The sequence below is a fragment of the Grus americana genome, chromosome 8 (assembly GCF_028858705.1).
Source record: "Grus americana isolate bGruAme1 chromosome 8, bGruAme1.mat, whole genome shotgun sequence".
Taxonomy (NCBI): domain Eukaryota; kingdom Metazoa; phylum Chordata; class Aves; order Gruiformes; family Gruidae; genus Grus; species Grus americana.
This window is the reverse complement of record NC_072859.1, coordinates 22831439-22849995: the sequence shown is the minus strand read 5'-3', so window position 1 is coordinate 22849995 and position 18557 is coordinate 22831439. Positions and strand designations below refer to the sequence as shown.

Genomic DNA, 18557 nt, shown 5'->3' with positions numbered 1-18557 from the left:
GTTCCAGTCACAGGAAAGGAAGAGACTGCCCTTTAAGTCAATAAAAGTGTAACATGGGATAATTTTACAGCTAACAAGCAGGTCATTTTTATTTGCTTGATTAAGCAGATGGACAATTTAGCTCTCACCTCTGAAGCACAGTATAAAAGTGCCTTATTTTACTACTAAGCAATTCAATAGCTCTTCTGCTAATCTTTTTTCCTCCAACTATACTGTTCAGGTATATCCCATAGTATCTGAAGCACTCTCCTTGGGGGTTCAGATGAACGATTAGCTATACTGCTTGCGAAAAAACTTCAAAAATTTAGAGAAATCAAGCTTAGAGCTGTTAAGTCCCCCACACCCCCATGCAGTTTTCTCTAGAAGAAAGGATTAAGGTTACCAGACTGAACAGCAGGCTTTTAACAGCTCAGATCTGGATTCCCAGGCCTAAAACAAGGACTCCACTGGATTTTTTTCCCTTCATGAAATGACAGCTTCCCTGGCACCCAAACACATTGCTGTGTTTCCTCAACTGGAAACAAATGAATAAAGAATCCAAATAGTCTGGTGAAAGGCTTACAGAAAAAAACCAATTTCCACAGCCCCTTCCTGAGATGCATTCTTTCTTTGCTGCGAATCAGACAGCTCTTCACAGTAAAGGCTTCTCCTTTACCTATACTCCGAAGTGTTGCCTTCCCTCCAACATACACAAGCCATTTATCTGGAGCTCTCCCACACTGTCTTACTTTAAAAGGCTACTTCCATTTCTGTGGCATAAAATCCTTTGTAGAGCTCTCAAAGGGCTAAAAGCAAGACAGCCATCCCTTTGGAACTGTCTGTCTTGAACACAAACAAATCCATTTCATGTCTGCAAGCTCAGGATTTCTTTTTAAGCATGACAACAGTTGTACTGTGAAGATGCCTTTTACCATGGCGACAGAGGCATTTCACAAACTCTGCTAAAGCATCTTGTTACTGATGTGTATCACAATTTATGTTTGACTAGACACCCAGTGGAAAAAGATTGACAAAACTGCTATAAGATTTCTAGATTTCTAAGAAGCTACCTAAACCTGGTGCAAGTCACCATTGCTAAAGCTGAGGCAAATATTCCTACTCATCTAGGCAAAGTTGTTCACTATTATCCAGCAATTATTTCCACATTGGAAGTCCTGCATCTTCAGTATTCTTTTAAGCGAGGGAATAACTGTTTTCAACACTGAGTCTTGTTGCTCTTCTCTGAAATAACCTTTCCCCAACTTGAATTAACCATCATATTGCATCCAAAATTGGGAACAGTACAGATGAGATCTCTCAAGCAGCACAGCATCAAGTAGAGCAGAATAATTTCCTCCTGTGCCTCACATCTGATGCTTTTGTTACTATTACCCAGAACAGGTTTTGTTTTGGTATCACTGGATTTTAACTCAGTCTGATCTGCTATAATGCCCAGAATAGTTAACACACAACTGCTTCATTCCCCCAACAAGCTGATGTCCCTAACACTAAATCCATTTTTCTCTTGCACATTTTACAGGGGCAGTCTGTTCCACCATCAACATTATTAATGAAAACATTGAATAAATTGGTAAACCTGATCACCATACAGTCATTTAACCAAGAAAATATTTCCCAAGTTTTCAATTTAGATCATCATGTAGGAAAAAATTCTTTCCTGAAGTATACAGTCCTATTCATTGTTATTTAGTTTTAATATGTTAGAGAACATTAGGAATAGCTTAAGTGAGACAATACCTTAGGGGGGGAAAAAAATAAAAAAAAAAAAGAAGTTAAAATAAGACGGTGTAAATCCAGGTTTAGTTTAGTCACCCTAACATGAAGAAAGGACAAAAAAATGGAGGTAGGAAGTTAGAACAGCCTTCCAAAGGCCAAGGTCAGCAAGTTACTATTGACTGTTCATAAGCAAGTTAACTTTACTTTAATCAGCAAGGCAAGTCTGTAGCAGTAACTGATGTGTTTGTTTACCGTGTACATGCAGAGGTAACTCACTTCACATTGCCTTATCTACTAATATAAATTTGTCCAAATGCATTGTGAGACATTAGAAGTCTCTGCTTGCTGGTTTCTTCACATTCACACCCATGTACATGCAAGGCTTCTCAGCTGCCCGTGGCCCATGTCCTCCTCTGGAATCTAAAGAGCACTTACATACAAGGTCAGAAACTTAATAGGCTGGCCAAAAGTTACCTGCAATACAATTTAAAATTGAAAAATGTTTTCCTTATGTACCAACTACATAATCATTGGCTTTACATTGCTGTCCATTTACCCCTTATATGCACTGCTACGTTTTGAGCTCTAGTTCTTCTCAGGTAGCCTGAGGAAAATACTGGGATTTACATTCAGACAGAACTGACTCCTACGCGGCACATTAGCACATACTTAAGGTTACAGGACGTTTACTCTAGGACTCTTATGGGTGGCTTTTTATATAGAATGGCTGTAAGTGCTTTACAAAGTTCAAAACCAGTTTGATTTTAGACTAGATATAAAACTATATAGAAGAATGTTATGTCAGCATTTACTTGCTTTGGAGCTAGAACTGTCAACATCATTGCCAAAACATAAAGTGGTCAAGAAAGACAGCTATATAGATGTGAGAGCAGTACCACAGCATTACTTCCAAAGTTTTTTTGTATTGATGTAATAAATCAAATGTTTAAGAAAGCTCCCCCCCCCTTTTCCACAGTTTATTTTTTTTTATTGATCCAGCCTTGAATAATGCTGCTTATTTGGTAACAATATCAGGCAAAAACAAGAGCAAGTGCCATTCTGCATTCCAATATGAATCATTCAGTAAAGTTTTGCAATATATACATTTTATCCAGCTTCTGACATTATAGGTCACCATGCCAATGAAAATTTTTAACAATACAATAAAATCCTTCAAATGGAACTCTTTATGAATGTAATTCAAGAGACTAGACAATTTAATTTCTGAAATTTATATCACTCATGTCCATAATCATTTTACATTTCACTCTTCATGCTCTCAAACGTTACCCTAGAGAAGACTAAATCTTTTTGTCACATATACTATTAAAGACACTAGCCAGGTTTATAGAATTACAGAAGACTATAATAAGATGTAAAATTTAGCAGGTAATAAGTTATGACATTTGCTGACTAAAACAATATTCAATCTACACTAATGTTTGATCCATTCAAATACAATAAGTATTTGGATGTTATATACTACCCATTTCATATAGTTACAGTGCAAAATAAGTGAGAATTTTTTTCCTGAGCATTTAGGAAATTAAAATCCTTTTTCTTTGTCATTGATTGCAATCCATTTAGAATATACTCCCCGTATAACTAGGCTTATCAAGACTGTACAATTAAGACAGGCAAAATTTTGTAGATATCAGAAGCCCAATCAGAAATCAGAAGGGTCATTGAACATCTCTAAAGTTTGTCCCCATTTTTCAAGTCTAAGGATATAACAGGATTTTGACTTATAACAAAAAGTTCAGAAATTACATTTTTTTCCATTGACCAAACACTCCAAAATGTACAAACCACATGCCTTCCAGAACAGAGAAACAGCCTCTATTTAAACAAATTGTAATACATATTTCAACTTACTATTCTGTAGTTAATGTAATGCCCAGTGAGCTGTGCCTCCAACAGACATAAGAGAATAAAACTTTTCGGAATGTATTTTGGGCATTTTGTAAGGAAGCTGGATTCCTTACAAGTTCATCTTTTACTCAGTAGCTACAGACCATGAGTTTCTAGTTCAATCTTCTCCTCTGTTTGCAAGATATCAGGTTCTACCGGAGGAACAGGCGGTCTGAGTATAATCTCTGGACCTCCTCCATAGATTGACTGAAGAAAATTCCATGTTTCTTCAGATATTTGTCCAGAATCTGCACCTGAAAACATTTTTAAAATTTTTATTACTATTTAGAATAAGTCTTTCATCATTTCTTTGAAGTCCATATAGATACAAAAAGAAAAAAAATATAGATTCAAATTAAAAACCCTAATCTGAATTTGTGCTTTATCTTGCACCAACTACCAAAGCCAATGACATATTTTTGTTAACTTTATACTTCTTGATTCTTACAACTACCTGCTCTAAATTATCCAGTATTTAGCACACCTCAAGCATAAAACTCATGAAGGTTCTATGATAAACATCTTATCTGATACTTATCAATTAAGCTGACAACTGGTAGCTCTTGGCACACAGGAAAAGACGAGTCATATTAAGAATATGCAGTCCCATCAATTACACAGTAAAGTTCAAGGACTCAAGATTCTTGTTTCATCAAAGAAAGTAATATTGATAGTAAAGAATAAAAGAGAACCACAGTGAAATTCTCAGAATCCCAGAAATAAACCACTATTAGGACAGTAACAGCCCCACTAATGCTCCTTGTACGCAGCACTCACTGAGGGCTCAGCCTGATTTTCTTTCATTCACTGATTAAAGTCTTTGCTTATGATTCCATTCCTCTGGCTAGAGGTCCCTCTCTTGTCTCAGGTCAGCATCCAACAACCACTTCTGATTTTCCATAACCTTTTGTAGTGGCAAAGTGCAAGGGAACATCAGCACATTGCCCTTCTAGGTTTTAACAGAAGGATCCTGTCTGATACAGTTGAAGTGATTTCTTCACACTAACCACCTAGGCAGAGAGAACAAATTTCTATTCTGTCTGAATAAACCCTCTCTTCTTTAAGCAACTCATTAAAAACCTGCCCCACAGCAAGTTTTTCCCAATATTTTTATTAAATGCTATTAGTCTGTCTTGTTAAGTCTAATTTCAGCACCTTCCTACTTAAAAGCGGGAGGGCCTTCTCCTCCTACCTCCTATACTTTTCTGTCCCCACCACCTGCTCCACTGTGCCTACTACTGTACTTTATGTATAGAAAGTTTCCAAAGAGGAAGGGTACAAAGAGCTGCACTTCACTCTTTTAGGTTCAGGTACTCAAAAAACAACTCCATCTCTGTAAGCATAGGAGTAGATCTTCACTCCCTTATCCCGATTCCAGATCTTCTAGCAGTCAGGTTTAACTGTATGGGCACAGTGAACTAATGCACTGAGATCAGGACCACTGGACCACAGAAATATAAAATACTGTCCACTATTTAGTGGCGCTCCCACCAATTCTCTCATGACTTGAGACAAATTTTCCACAGTCTATTCATCTTCATTTCTACTCAAGTTCTAATTTGAGTCAATGTAGCTGAAGATAAGTCAACAACTGGATAATCTATCAATTATTGACGCAAGTGATTTATTTTTTTTTGCTACACATCAATCAGATGCTTTATACCTTGTATTTGAAGTCTGCATTAGTGCTTAAATAACTAAAATGTATTGCAAAACTCATGAGTGCAAGAACTCATTCTTTTTTAAATACACTCTTGACATTTTACAATTGGTGAGGTTTATGCAGGGCCTAGTGGCCTCCAGTGAGCTGCCAGTGGTAGGTCTACCGTATGCTGTGGCATTAAGTTAAATTTGGAAAAAATCCTGTTAAATAAAGGTTAATCTTAATGCTGCAAATTTTTTTTTTAAGCTGAGCTACAATGAATTTAAATATTCATAAGTCTAAAGGCTTCATAAAGCAGGCTCTATCAGAATTTTTTTCTCTGTACCTACAGATTTCAAATAAATAGTATTAAGCATCTGACTGTGAAGAATAACAAAAGAAATCTGTATCTCTGCACACTAGAGAAGTTTTTGCACTGTACAGCGGCAAATAACTTGCAGAAACATGAGCAACAGCATTTACTTACTGTGTTGTATTTCCCGCTGTCAGAAGTAGCTCTCAATTCAAATTAGGTTTCAAGATTCAAGTAACTACAGATATATGACACAGTCTAAAAGCCAAGCATCTCCCCATTTATGTTCAAAAAAAAAAAAAAAAACCCAAACAAATAAAACCAACAGATACAAAGCCAAAGCACACTTTCACCATTTTAAAGTTACTCTGCACCTCCGTCTACACTCTCATCCGTACTTGGATTAGTCTATTACAGATACTAATTTTTTAAGAATAAGATGCTCCCCCAAAAATAGGGGCAACATAGATCACTAGGAATTGCCATTTTATGATAACAGTTAAAAAAAGAATTAATAATAAATTTTCCAAACTTCAGCAAATACATCATGAGGAGCCCAAAGCCGCAGCGATATTGGATACCTACCTTGTTTTAGCACAGCATTTCCACATTTTGTTACTGCAATCTTAGCGTTATCAATAGGACCAGGAGGATCTAGTGGGACAGAAAGATGATTAAAGTTGGGAGAGCTGAAAACAAACAGCAGGTTGGAGGTTCTGTTTTCAAATGGAAGGAGAAATGGCTCATTTGTTTACTGCTTGTTCTTGTACTGCTTAACAGTATGTTCAAAGTTGTTAAAAGCTAATCAGAATTTTAATCAAGAGCAAGTTTTTCAAAGCATTCATTATTACGATAAGTCTTCAAGCCATGTAAAACACAAATTAATCCTAATTCTTACCCCTAGCAAAGTTGTCCTAGAGCAGATTCAGACAAGATTGTACACCATTTTATCAGTGTTTCCATTTCAAAACTTTAGAGGCACCTAAAGTAGGCTAAAGTGATATTATTATAGTTGTAACTCAGTTATTGAAGAGTTTAGGTTTTGACAATGAGGTCACCTTTCCTCCAGAAGCTGTAGCACTATCTACCAGTTTACACAGCAAAATCCATCCTCCCTTGTACTTAGATCCAATTGTCTTGCTGCTGCTAACAGCAAACTCCCTGCAAACAAGCAACATTCTTTCCACAACTATCCCATTATTCATTCTTGTGAATTATTTGACTATATTCTGTAATTTGGTTCCTGGATATATTTGTAACCTATAAAACCTGTGTCTTAGATGTTCCTTTTAGGAGCTTTTGTTGCCTTCTCTATCTGTTCTTCCTGCAGCCTTCTACCAAAGCAGAAACAATTTACTTAAACAGTACCACTACATGACAACAAAAAAAGAAAAGATTACCTGTATTTTGAAAAAGAGCACAACTTACCACTGTCTTTACCCTTTACAAATCCTTCCCATTCTCTGAACCATTGCATACTGATGCAGTAAAACGTTGATGGAGATTCTTCTTCTTGGAATGCTCTATTAAGCTGAAAGGAAAAAAAAAAAAAATCTGTGTTTTCCTGCTTTTTTCTTCTTGTTTTTTTTTTTTTCCTTCTTTAAACTACTGAATTATTTTCACCACTGTAATTATTAACAGCATAATATTACACTGCTACAGAACATTTTAAAGAACTGCTGACCACCAGAACAGTAAACACCTGGTGAATTCCCGAGGTGAGATTTTGATGTAGTGGTAACGTACATATTAAAAGATGATTTATTCTTTACTTGAGAGTTTATTTATTTTTGCCTGAAAACAGCAACAAGTTCTTCTCAGGCACAAGTGCTTAGCCATCAAACACTACTGGATAATTACCGTGAAGGCTGAACTTTCACATACCAAAAGAAAACAGAAAACTTATTTTTGTAAAATAAAATAAACCAGTGTTTTGAAAGATTTGCTCCATAATTCTATGGAAGGTTCTTTATGTAATGAATTGTATTTTCATCTATGTTTGGTTTTCCCCTAATACTTTGAACAGATGCCAGTATGATTCCAACCAAGGCATGCTGAACTAATGCACTGGGACTTTTTGTGACTTTTCTTTGCTTTAGTTTAAAAACCATTAAATATTTTTTGTTCTTACTAGTTCAAAATTAAAAATAAAAAAATTTTAAAAATCACACATTTCTGAGTTTCTGTTGCAATGTGACTGTATGAATTACAAAAAAGCAGCTAAGTAAAGAGTCTCAGTTGCATTTAACTAAATTTGTTTGTATCATTGTAAAAAATATTTTTTAAAATAATTTTTACGAAGTTTAACATTTTACTCTTTTTCAGAGACTACAGATCTTTTCACAATGTTATTAAGAAACATGCAAAAAGTCACTTAAATCTTTCAAACCATTATCTTTTAGCTCTGTAGTAATATAACTGTATTTCCCCCTTGAAGACATGAACCTAAAGCATCAACACAACTTAAGGTTTCAGATGGAATAAATTTTGGAATCATTCTCTAAAGCAAGATTTAGAGACGATTAACAGAATTTTCTGCCTACTAACCAGTAACAATACTCACACAACAGTGTGCATAAAATCATTGTTTCTACTGAAGAAATACTGTTCGTTAAAGCAAATGAGGTTGACTCAATGTTGTTACTAATAATTACTATCTATGGTAACCCAGACTGAAGAAAAATCAATTCCTAAAAAGTTCAAATAGCAGTTAAAATATGGAAAATCTGACACAATCTCTGAAGTGTGGTTAAAGCACAGACAGAACTGATACAACAGCTGCAATTCTATTTTTCTCCCTCTCAGTAAGATAGCAAAAATGGAACTCCAATATAACTGCATTTATTTTCACTGAAAACTTCAAAACACATTTTTGGTTTAAGAATTACAAAATCATTACTACTAGTTATTTTACCAGACTCATGCACATAATCTCTCACTCATGGAAAATATAATAGCTGCTTAATACTAATTTTAGAGATCCATTACAATACAAAGGTATTTACTTCACACTGAATTACTGATGTTTGTTTGTGTCTCTAATGATATTTTTATAATTAGAACTAGAGATAAAGATTATGACTAACATTTTGCTGGCACAGTATTATTGCACTTAAACCTTATCGGATTACGCAGAACAGATCACTGGCAGTGTATAAAGAACAACTGCTCATGTGGCTGCACCATTTCCATACTATAAAAAAACAATTTAAGAAACATATTAAATATTTTCTTTAAGTACATTTCCATATAAACAGTTATCTGGGATATCACAAGAACATTACTGTTGCCAGCAGAAAAGAAGGAATTCTATGTAAGTGTACAGGCATTTGATAAAGTCCATTTGTTACAGGAATCACCTATGCACTTCTGGTAACCCCATGAGTCAAGTCATGAGTATCAAGTCATGAGGTGATGTCAAAAAGCAGAATGAATAAATGTTTACTTTTTTACCCGAATAAACATTTCCAATTCATTTTTCCTTCTTTTTTCAATTCTTTCAGACTCTATTTGGCAAGTGTGACAAACATACAGATGGTTAACAGCTGGTCCTCCTCCATACCTGCAGTAAAAGTAAAAAAAAAAAACCCCTTAATCTTGTGGAAAATACCATGTAAAAAGATCATGCACCTGTAGACATGGCAAGTGTCAGCTTCTTATAATACGTAACCAAAGTCTGATACATGCCAGCCGCACTGATTCACAAATACCATAATTTATTTTCCTAGTAATATTTGGTACTCCATCCTAAGATGGAACCATCTTCCAAGTTCCAACTGCCTAATGCCAGTACAAACCATCTCAGACTCTGCTGTACCACATACTTCAAAAGGCGCTACTATGGGAAGAACATGTCAGTGAGCAAGTATTCTGTTATATATACACTATGGGTGATTTTATTAAAAGGCCTCTAAGAAACAGCATGTGGAAATGCTACAGCCAATAGCATTCTGCAGTAGTCACTGCAGGCTCTTCACCAGTTTGTTCCCTCCCTGACACCAGCCTCTAAATTTATTGTTTTTGTTCTTAAAAAGGTATTCTCCATGACCCTCCCCTCCATATTTTCCTTGCGTGAAACTGCGTATGTGGAAGTCTTCAAGGGCACTGCTATTGAGAAGCGCAGGAAATACGTACCTATATAGATAGGTGTGTGTGTATATATACATGTGTATTGTTGTGAACATGAGCGGTATTTGCTAGCCTGGAAACTACAAGCCTGATAAAAAACATATTATTGAATTTATTTTTAAATTGCATCTCTGAAGAGGACACTTTGTCTTTAAACTGCACTGATCAGTTCACGAGTTAACTGAATTAGGTCAAGTATGGATTATACTATATCTCAAAGCAACTCTGACCCCAAGGTATTTGGAATTGAATAGCAGTGCCACATGAACAGCAAAATGAATGCGTTTGGGATATGGATTGGCAATTATCATCCTAGGTGAATATCTCCTTTTCCTTAATACTATCTCAGTAAAGGTCAGCTTACACTATAGTTGTCACCCTAAATTCTCACCCACTGCAGCCACAGTACTCTCCTGTAATTCCCAGATAACAGCAAGACAAAAAGCAAAATATGGTGTGAATATGGTGAATGTGTTGAAGGGTGTTATGTGCCAGTCAGGAAGCCAGACAGAACACACAAACGTTTAGCAATAACCATTCATACCTCTTTTCTACCTAGCAGATTGCTCTCAGAATCTGGAGGACCCTATAATCTCTGGGACTTCTACCCTTCTATCAAATGCTTGAAGTTTGACATCTTGTTAACAAAGTTGATAGAGAAGGGAAATGAATGAGATGTTTAAAAACATTTTCCTTCATATTTAACAAATATTTCTGCATACAGAAAATGGATAATGCCTTTGTTGGTTGGAAGAAAAATTCAGTACCTGTAGGGAAGTGGAAATAGGCTGGAAATAGTAGTTGTCTCTAGTGTCCACTGAAACTTTAAAACAAAAAAACCCCAACCCTTTAGGTACAGTGCTTAGGTGGCAGGAAATTAACAGCTAAAAATATTTAATGCAAGTGCAATACAGAGTCCTTAAGGTGATCAGCAAAACTCTTCTGCAGCTTTTCATTACTTTAAAAGGAGACACATCTTGTAAGAATACCTTCTTTATAAGCAAGCACTTAAACCTGACCTACATTAAAAAGTGCGGAGAAGTTATACGGAATGCTTAGATATAAGTTATTTTCAGGCAGCACTGGCAGCTGAGGCTATGGATTCAAAGCCAACATAAAAGAAAAGCTGTCTGCAGCCAACAAGAGAACAGGAAGCTGATACAGAGAGCTCTTTCAAAATACCTCTTGCAAAGAGTACTTTTGCTGACCTACTTTGTGTCATTTTGTACATACTATACGTGTTTATTCATTTAATACTCAAGTACTATCCCAGTAACACACTACTTTATGCAGGCTTTTACTTTGTGCAAGCAAATTATATAAATTGGCCATCTGCAATCCCTTTGCTTAGCTTTGTGTACATATATATATTTTTCTGAGCCACTAATTCTACAGTCTGATGCTACATGGCACATTTACTCTCAAACCGTATCACTGGATTTTTTCCAGTTGCAGTACAAAACTTACCTGCTATACAGATTATCCCATATATTTTGAGGTAGCATTACAACTAGGTCCTCTATGAAGTTAGCTTTGTGTGGAGGAACACCTGCAGAAGCAACAAAAAGACACAAAAAAGAAAAAGAGACACTTGCAGATTTTATTGGGGGAGTGAGGGGGAGGAGACTATGTTAGAGGTCTCTAAATAAAATAAAAAAAGAATACAACCTTTCAATGAATTCAGAGAAATCATGTGAAACAAGTTTTACCACCATATAATCTATTACTGTATTTAAAGAGACCACTCTAATTTTAGTCTTCTTTGAGGCTGAAAAGTTTATAAAAAGCAGAAACAAACTACATGAAAGATGAAAATTAAAGGGCTAGAATCTTTTTCAGATACTGATTACAAAATGCTTAAGCTATACAATTGAAATGTTAAAGAGTGATGAAATATTTTTGTTTACACTGGTAAACACAGTAGCAAACTGTCTATTCAAAATTCACTTATTTGCTGTAGATCTTTTTTAATTACTTCAAACAACATGAATGCTTGAAAGTAGCAACATTTTGAAGGAAGCAGAAATAGAGGGGCTCGCAGAATTAGAAGCATTGCATTGAAGCACCCAGTAAGCAGCAACGTGCTATGCAGGAATTCTTTTGAATAGGGAAAATCTAGTAGTTCGGGCACTTGTACAACAAGTCATCTGCTGTAACCCTGCAAAAGGAAAGCCACAGCCAGAAGGGTACACACGTACACACTCTGCAAATTGCTGCAGGGGCACACTACTCCTGTGTTAAAAGTTTGGTTCAGCAACAGGGGCAGCACCTCTAGCTGTTAATCTAATACAGCTGTATTTTTTATTAGAAAATAGGTATAAGAATACTACATGGTAATGATTTCTTGGAAGGTTAGCACTCAAATACAGATATTTCCCCAAATACGTTTTGCTTAATATAATTCTCTCATTTTTATTAACATTTAGCATAAAGTAAAATTTTAATGCTCCTATACAATATATACAGAATTACTACTCTATTTTCACACTGCTATGCACTGGATACTTTGCATCAGACTAATTTCTCGTTCCACAGCTTTCAAACCTTGCCGCTTCTAGCACATAGCTGAGAAAAAGATTTAGATTGGCTGACCAAAGTATTAACGATGATGATGAAGTGACAGCATTTTTAAGATGGGAATATACATTTTTAGAAAGCAAGTAGATAAGCCAAACTGTTCCTCTTTAAGAATCAAGGAAGCTTATAAACAAAATCAAATGTGCAAAGAAAAAAAAATTAGGAGAACTTCACACAGTATCATTTCCAACTAGTCAGCTACTAAAATGAGAGAAATAATTTACTTAGAAGTTATAGTTCCAATTTACCTAAGAAGTTACAGAAGTTATAATATGAACTTACTATATTCAAATTCCTTTAATTAAAACAAGTCCACATCCCTGTATAGCTACAAGTCGGCAGACAAATTCTTTTTAAGTGATACTCAGTTACAGTCTCACCTCCATGCACACAGAGAAAGTCATTATTTGAAATTGGTCCTGGCTCTGCAAAAGTCTTGAATTTATTTAACCACTGTCTGGAAACATAGAACTGCAGAAGACTTGGTTCCATCATATTCAGCAGACCTGATATTCTCCGTCTCTCCCTCTGTGCTTCTTCACTGCTCTTTCTATTGCCAAAATAGAAATGTGTCACAAGAATCAGTATCGTCAGTACAGAGCGGGAAGGACGGTAAAGACTACTTGGTCTGTTAAGCCTATGCTTGCCCTTAGGTCTGACAAGCTGTGGTACAGATGTTATCACGCTTACAAGAAAAATTTTGCCTGCTCAGTTTGACAACTCAGAGACCCCTGACAGTTCCCATTCCACCTACCAGCCTGAGAAAGCAAATAGTTGGACTGCAACAGAGACAGCAGACGGTACTGCAGAGGCGATTACTACCACAGGAGGAGGAGATAAGGGTCTGCCCATCTGCCCATTTCTGCTATGCATCTTTTGAGCTAAAGCTTTGCAAGCTGTACTCCTTGGGCAGATGTTCCTTACTTACCTTCAGAAGTAAGGTTGAACAGTAAGTAGACTGGGTAATTCCCCTAGTTTTCCTGTATCCCCCTACTTTTCTCATTGAGGCTGTTGCTACTGTCCAACTGAAGTATCTCTGCTCTCCTGTTTTCAGATTTAATAGACTCAATCTTCTTCAAAAGCAGGCTTGAACAACTCATTCCATCCTCCAAAACGCTGACCTGAAACTCCACTCAGCATCACACAAAAGCTGGGCCACCTCAGTTCATTTACAGAGTCAAAGTTTACTCAAACAGCTGATAGAAAAGCTTCAGGCAGACCTAATGGCTATAGCAAGAAGGCTATAGTATAGCAAAACAAGACTAAAAGAGTAGGAAAACCCAAATGCTATGAACTCATCTAAAATACATTACCTGTTTAAATAAAGAACAAAATTGTTTAACAAAACCCTTAAAAGTCTGAAAATTAAATTCAAATAGGTAAGTTCACTTTCCAGCTATAATTTAAAAATTCATATTTATCTCCACCAAGCTTTCTAAAATGCGCTGAAAGAACACCTATTTTGTGTGCGTGGTAGTGTTTTGTGGGTATATTCTTTTTTAAAACTAATTTTTCTGAATGCTATTCTTTTATTATTTATTCTAATATGCTTGTCCCAAATCAGGTATAGCGCGCCTTCTTGGCAATACAGCACAATTTCCACACTGCTTTTAAAAGACCTACTGAGTCAGAGTCACAGGCTTGGCTGAGACAGTGGCAGGTACGAGTGCTCCTAATGAAAGTTAAAACATTCTCAGAACACATCTCATTTCTTGTGCAACTCTGACACAATCTATTTTGTGGTCAGGTTTTAGTGGAAATTTGATCTTAGTACCAGAAATTTAGAATTTGAAGATTCAGTTAACTTGCTTTTATTATTTCAAGTACAAAAATTCCTTAGACTGAAGATAAGAACATTACTTTTGCCTTTCACTTCAATTTTCAGGAAGAGACCAGCCTATAAATTCCCTGAAATTAAATTACAACACAGTAAAACCTCTGTTGTTCCACATCCCACCTGCTAAAGACTTTCCACAATTTCCTTCAGAGCTTTAACAGTTGGAGTCTGCGTGCAAAACATCCCTATGTGCAGAATTCTTTTTCTCTAATTGAAAACAAGGTAATTGGTGGCCAGTTGTAACAGCTGCTTAAAGTTCTCTTTCTAGTCATCTTACTATACTTTATTTATGCAGATTTAATTTTCCTTTTAAGCTCTATATATGTTTTAGCAGTGACAGAGTAAGTGTTAAGGACATAACTGAAGCATTAAGTCTCTCCAGCATAGGCTTTTCTGATTGGTCAAATTCTTCCATTATAATTCTTGTGAGGCAGCTAATTTCTGAAAGCTGCCCGACTGCTTAAAAAGTTATTTACATCCTGACTGATATGAGTATGATCATACTTTTAATTTCTTACCTGTAGAAGAGAACATAGGCTTCTGCATTTTGCACTGTGGATTCTGATACTTCTGTGACACTCTGGTCATCAAATTCATACCACAAATTATTTAAATTGTTGCGACAATAAGCTATATAATGTCCACCTAGAGTGTTAGAAGCAAGAATTATTAAGAAGTGTCCAGAACTACCCATTTTAATTCCTTTTCATGTATTGCATAGCAAGTCCAAAAAAAGCATGTCTTAAATGGGAGAAACATGAAATCATTAGCAGACAGCACCTGGATAGGATATTAACTTCTCTCAAACTCAGGATCAGATTTTTTTTCCTGAATTTCTATCAGCTAGTGGAGAGTTGGACACCGCTTTCAGCATAGTCTTGAACTCTTCAAACAGCTTGTTGTCTAAAGCACGATATTCAAATCGGAGTAAGACCAACTGAACAATTGACTCTAATCAATTTCCACAATAAACTCTTTTTAAATCTTTGTATACTTTAATAGAAATTAACATAGATGTGTAATGGCTACATGATATCAAGACCATACTTAACTGTTTTGAAGACTATTCATAATATATTTTAAATTATTACTATTTTTAAATACATATTCAACTGTCAATAATTAAATAATCAAATATCTACTAAACTGATTATGAGAAGCATCATTCCACAAGCAGTAAACAGATGAAAAAGCATCTAAACAATGGATACCTCACATTTGGGGAGTAGGAGGGGGTGGGTAACTTCTGTAAAAATCTATGAAGTTTCTGGCTTCAAACTTTTTTCTCCTATTTTCCAAATCTTATAAATACTGAAAGCACTTGGACAGGAACAAGCTTGACATATAGCAATAAGGCATTTATTCAGCTACTCATCACTACCTATAAATAGCAGTTACTGCCTGTTTTGGGGTTAATTGGCAGTGATCATCCAAGAGAACTTATTTAAAAAAAAAAAAATTAGTGGCATCTTTGAGGTGCTTTGTGAACTCTTTCCAAGAAGTAAGGCATACAAAGCATCAAAACTCTAGACAAACAACAGCTATGTAGAACAGCTGATCAACTAGTCATCTGCTGGCATGTAAGATTATTTGTACATTCATGCTGTTCACTTTCAATAGTGCGCATAGGGGTTTTTTACCTAATATTCCATGATCTGTTACTTTTTCTCCCCACATACAATTTTATTTAGGTATGCCATACAATTTCAAAGATGTGTCAACTCTTAAAAAGCAAGCCATCTTATGGTTCAAGGTAAAAATCACACCATTTATCTTTCACATTATAATTACCAATGCTCATCTATTTACCCTTCAGTATATACATATCATCCTTAAACAGAAGTCCTGATGTGAATATCGACTGCAAAGACAAAACCATCAACCTCACACTTACTGCTGGCAGTTCCATGATGGCAGATGACAGATAGAAGATCATAAGTCACTATTTGAACTGGACTGTCCTTCGCAAGGAAAGGCTGAAGATCAAGGCCTTCCAAGGGAAAGGACACATGGGTCCCAATTTTTGTGGAAAACATAAGTTCATGTCTAAATCTTTTGAGATGAATGCACAATATCTGTAAGAAGGATCAACAGATTCACTCAAGAACTATACATGCTACTATTTGATATTTAATAACTACACTGTACATGCCATCTTTTCCTTTTATCATCCCCAAGAGATCACTTTTCTCTATGGCCTGAGGCAACTATCACAAGCTCTGTGTTTCACAGATTTTATTTTTTTTTTTAAATCAATTGCAGCTCAAGGAGTTAGAAATTAATTTGTAATTATCGAAGACTTATCTTACTGACAGTATAAAAACCCCAGAACTGAACAATTACTAACACTGATGCAGCAATGAACAACATACCTTTTCTCTTCCTCAATGCACCTATTGCACAATCTTGTCACAAGGGACATTAATTCTTCATGATTATTGCAGCCATCAACTCATGTTTTGAAGTGTAAGATTGGATTACTTTTAAAATGTAAAGTTACAAGCATTACTTATAGAAAAGATTTCCAGTCTGGCTGTAGTAATTAATTCTATGATCTACGGTACAAATAAGTTCTGCAGGCTGACCATAACAACACACAAAAACCCTATTCTTCTAACTTTACTTTTCATGTACAAGGTTCACTTTCTTACAGGATGAATAATCAAACGTTGCTCACATACTTAAATGCCAATAAGAAGATACACTTTCATCATATAACATTATAAATACAATTTACTCCATGCAACTCAGTAGTCTTACCACATTCCTAATCATGCAGAAAAAGTGCTTTAAAGTGCATGTAGTAACAGTACCTCAGGAAATTTTTGCACTTTGCAGAATTTCACTCCATTTCTTAACCTAAGCAAAGAAAAAAAAACAACAAAAAACCCACAACCAATGTTTAGTTCTAAAGAGGTTTTATTTTATTGTGCTAGATCAGCAAAAGTCTAAGTGGAACATTATATTAGTAAACCCCAAATATTTCTGGAATGTAGACTAGACATGGAGTAGCCAAAATGATACAAACAATGATTCTTCAGAGAAGACAATCTGTACTGCTGAAAAATTCAAAGCAGCAAGTACAGATAATCGAGTTCTACCTAGCTAACAGTTTCTCTTCACATAAAAGAAAGAACTTTAGGTTTCGTGAAAAAGAAACCAACTAAGTTTATCGAAGAAATTACCTACAGCAGATCACCAGTTCTATGGAAAAGAAGTGTTATTCCTTGCTACAAAGGGCTTTGAGCATTCCTCAGACCACTTCTGTTTCTTGGTTCTTTAGTATTTAAAGTCATAGTATATTTTTAAACACACTGAAGTGACCTACTGCATATCAATGAAAACCTGCTAGTAATATAGAGGGCTAAAAGCTTTTATTTTATCAATCAAAAACAATTTACAAAGGTCTAAAATTGTAAGGAACATGAAAAAAAAACCTAAGCACATTTGGTCCACAATACGGTACGGTGAGTCAGAGCTTCCTGACTCCTGCACTTTTGTAATACTAAATTTCTGACAGCCAGAACACAAGGCAGTATCAAAAGATTAATACTACTGTGACATATCCAACAGAAATAAATGCCTCTTGACTAACAGAAGCATCAAAGCACTCAAATTAAGACAAGTTAAACAAAGGTAAAAGAGCTTACTTTTTACACCTTCCACAGCTGTACATGTTATCACCTGCAAATATCAGGGAGAAGAAAAACAGCCATTATTCTCTAAATCCAAATAGTTATCCTTCAAGTGCATACATTTGATACATAAAAGTTTCAAGGGAATTTATATTTAGATTGCATTCAATATTTAAGTTATAAGAGTGTTGACATAGCAACTAAGTAGAAAGGTTGTTAGATTTTATGCTTTCAATTATGAAGCAGTAAAGCATATCTGAACAGATGATGCTATATAATTTAAAAGGGAAATAATTTACTAAGTCCAAATTAAAGTTATGAGTATTAATATAGTGGGTTTTGAAATTTTTATGAACCTTCAGTTGATACCATTTCATTAAGCCAAAGTCAGATTTACTTGGCATTTCTAAAGCAGCTTTCATGGGCATTTCTTGCCCCAAATATTGGGTTGAGTGAGAAGCTTACCTTTTTGAAATGAACGTTCCCGTAAGAGCAAGGAATGACTGTATTACAGTCTAACAGGTGGCCTTTGCTTAATGGCATAAGCTAAGAAGATATTAATCATCTTATTGTGATCGAGGAAAAAACCCAGAAGAAACATGTTCATGTAATTAACCTCTTACCCTTGAGCTCATCTCTGGCGAAAAAGGCAGCAAGACAATCTTGTAAGGTTACAACTGGACCCCAAAACCAGCTAGGAACACATGAGACAACAAACCTGAAACATCATTGACAGAAAAAGAAAGAAAACCAACAAATGTTCTGCCAGAAGAGCAGAAACTTAGATTTCAAAATAGA

General features: G+C 35.5%; 1 protein-coding gene across 11 annotated transcripts in view; it reads right to left on the bottom strand.

The window, feature by feature from the left end:
• Window positions 1-1644: 1644 nt before the first annotated feature.
• The window catches only part of USP33 (ubiquitin specific peptidase 33), a 44038-nt gene continuing 27125 nt past the window's right edge, over window positions 1645-18557 (bottom strand). For 6 of the 11 annotated variants that reach the window (XM_054832993.1, XM_054832987.1, XM_054832992.1 and 3 more), the window contains exons 14-24: window positions 18383-18487; window positions 17775-17808; window positions 16938-16983; window positions 16019-16199; window positions 14643-14769; window positions 12668-12837; window positions 11178-11259; window positions 9036-9144; window positions 7011-7113; window positions 6168-6236; window positions 1645-3881 (exon numbers count right to left, since the gene is read on the bottom strand). In XM_054832993.1, the coding sequence (XP_054688968.1) occupies window positions 3724-3881; window positions 6168-6236; window positions 7011-7113; window positions 9036-9144; window positions 11178-11259; window positions 12668-12837; window positions 14643-14769; window positions 16019-16199; window positions 16938-16983; window positions 17775-17808; window positions 18383-18487 (1184 nt within the window). In that variant the 3' untranslated portion in view covers window positions 1645-3723. The remainder of the gene's footprint in view (window positions 3882-6167; window positions 6237-7010; window positions 7114-9035; window positions 9145-11177; window positions 11260-12667; window positions 12838-14642; window positions 14770-16018; window positions 16200-16937; window positions 16984-17774; window positions 17809-18382; window positions 18488-18557) is intronic. The other 5 variants (XM_054832989.1, XM_054832996.1, XM_054832998.1 and 2 more) reach the window with 2 other exon arrangements.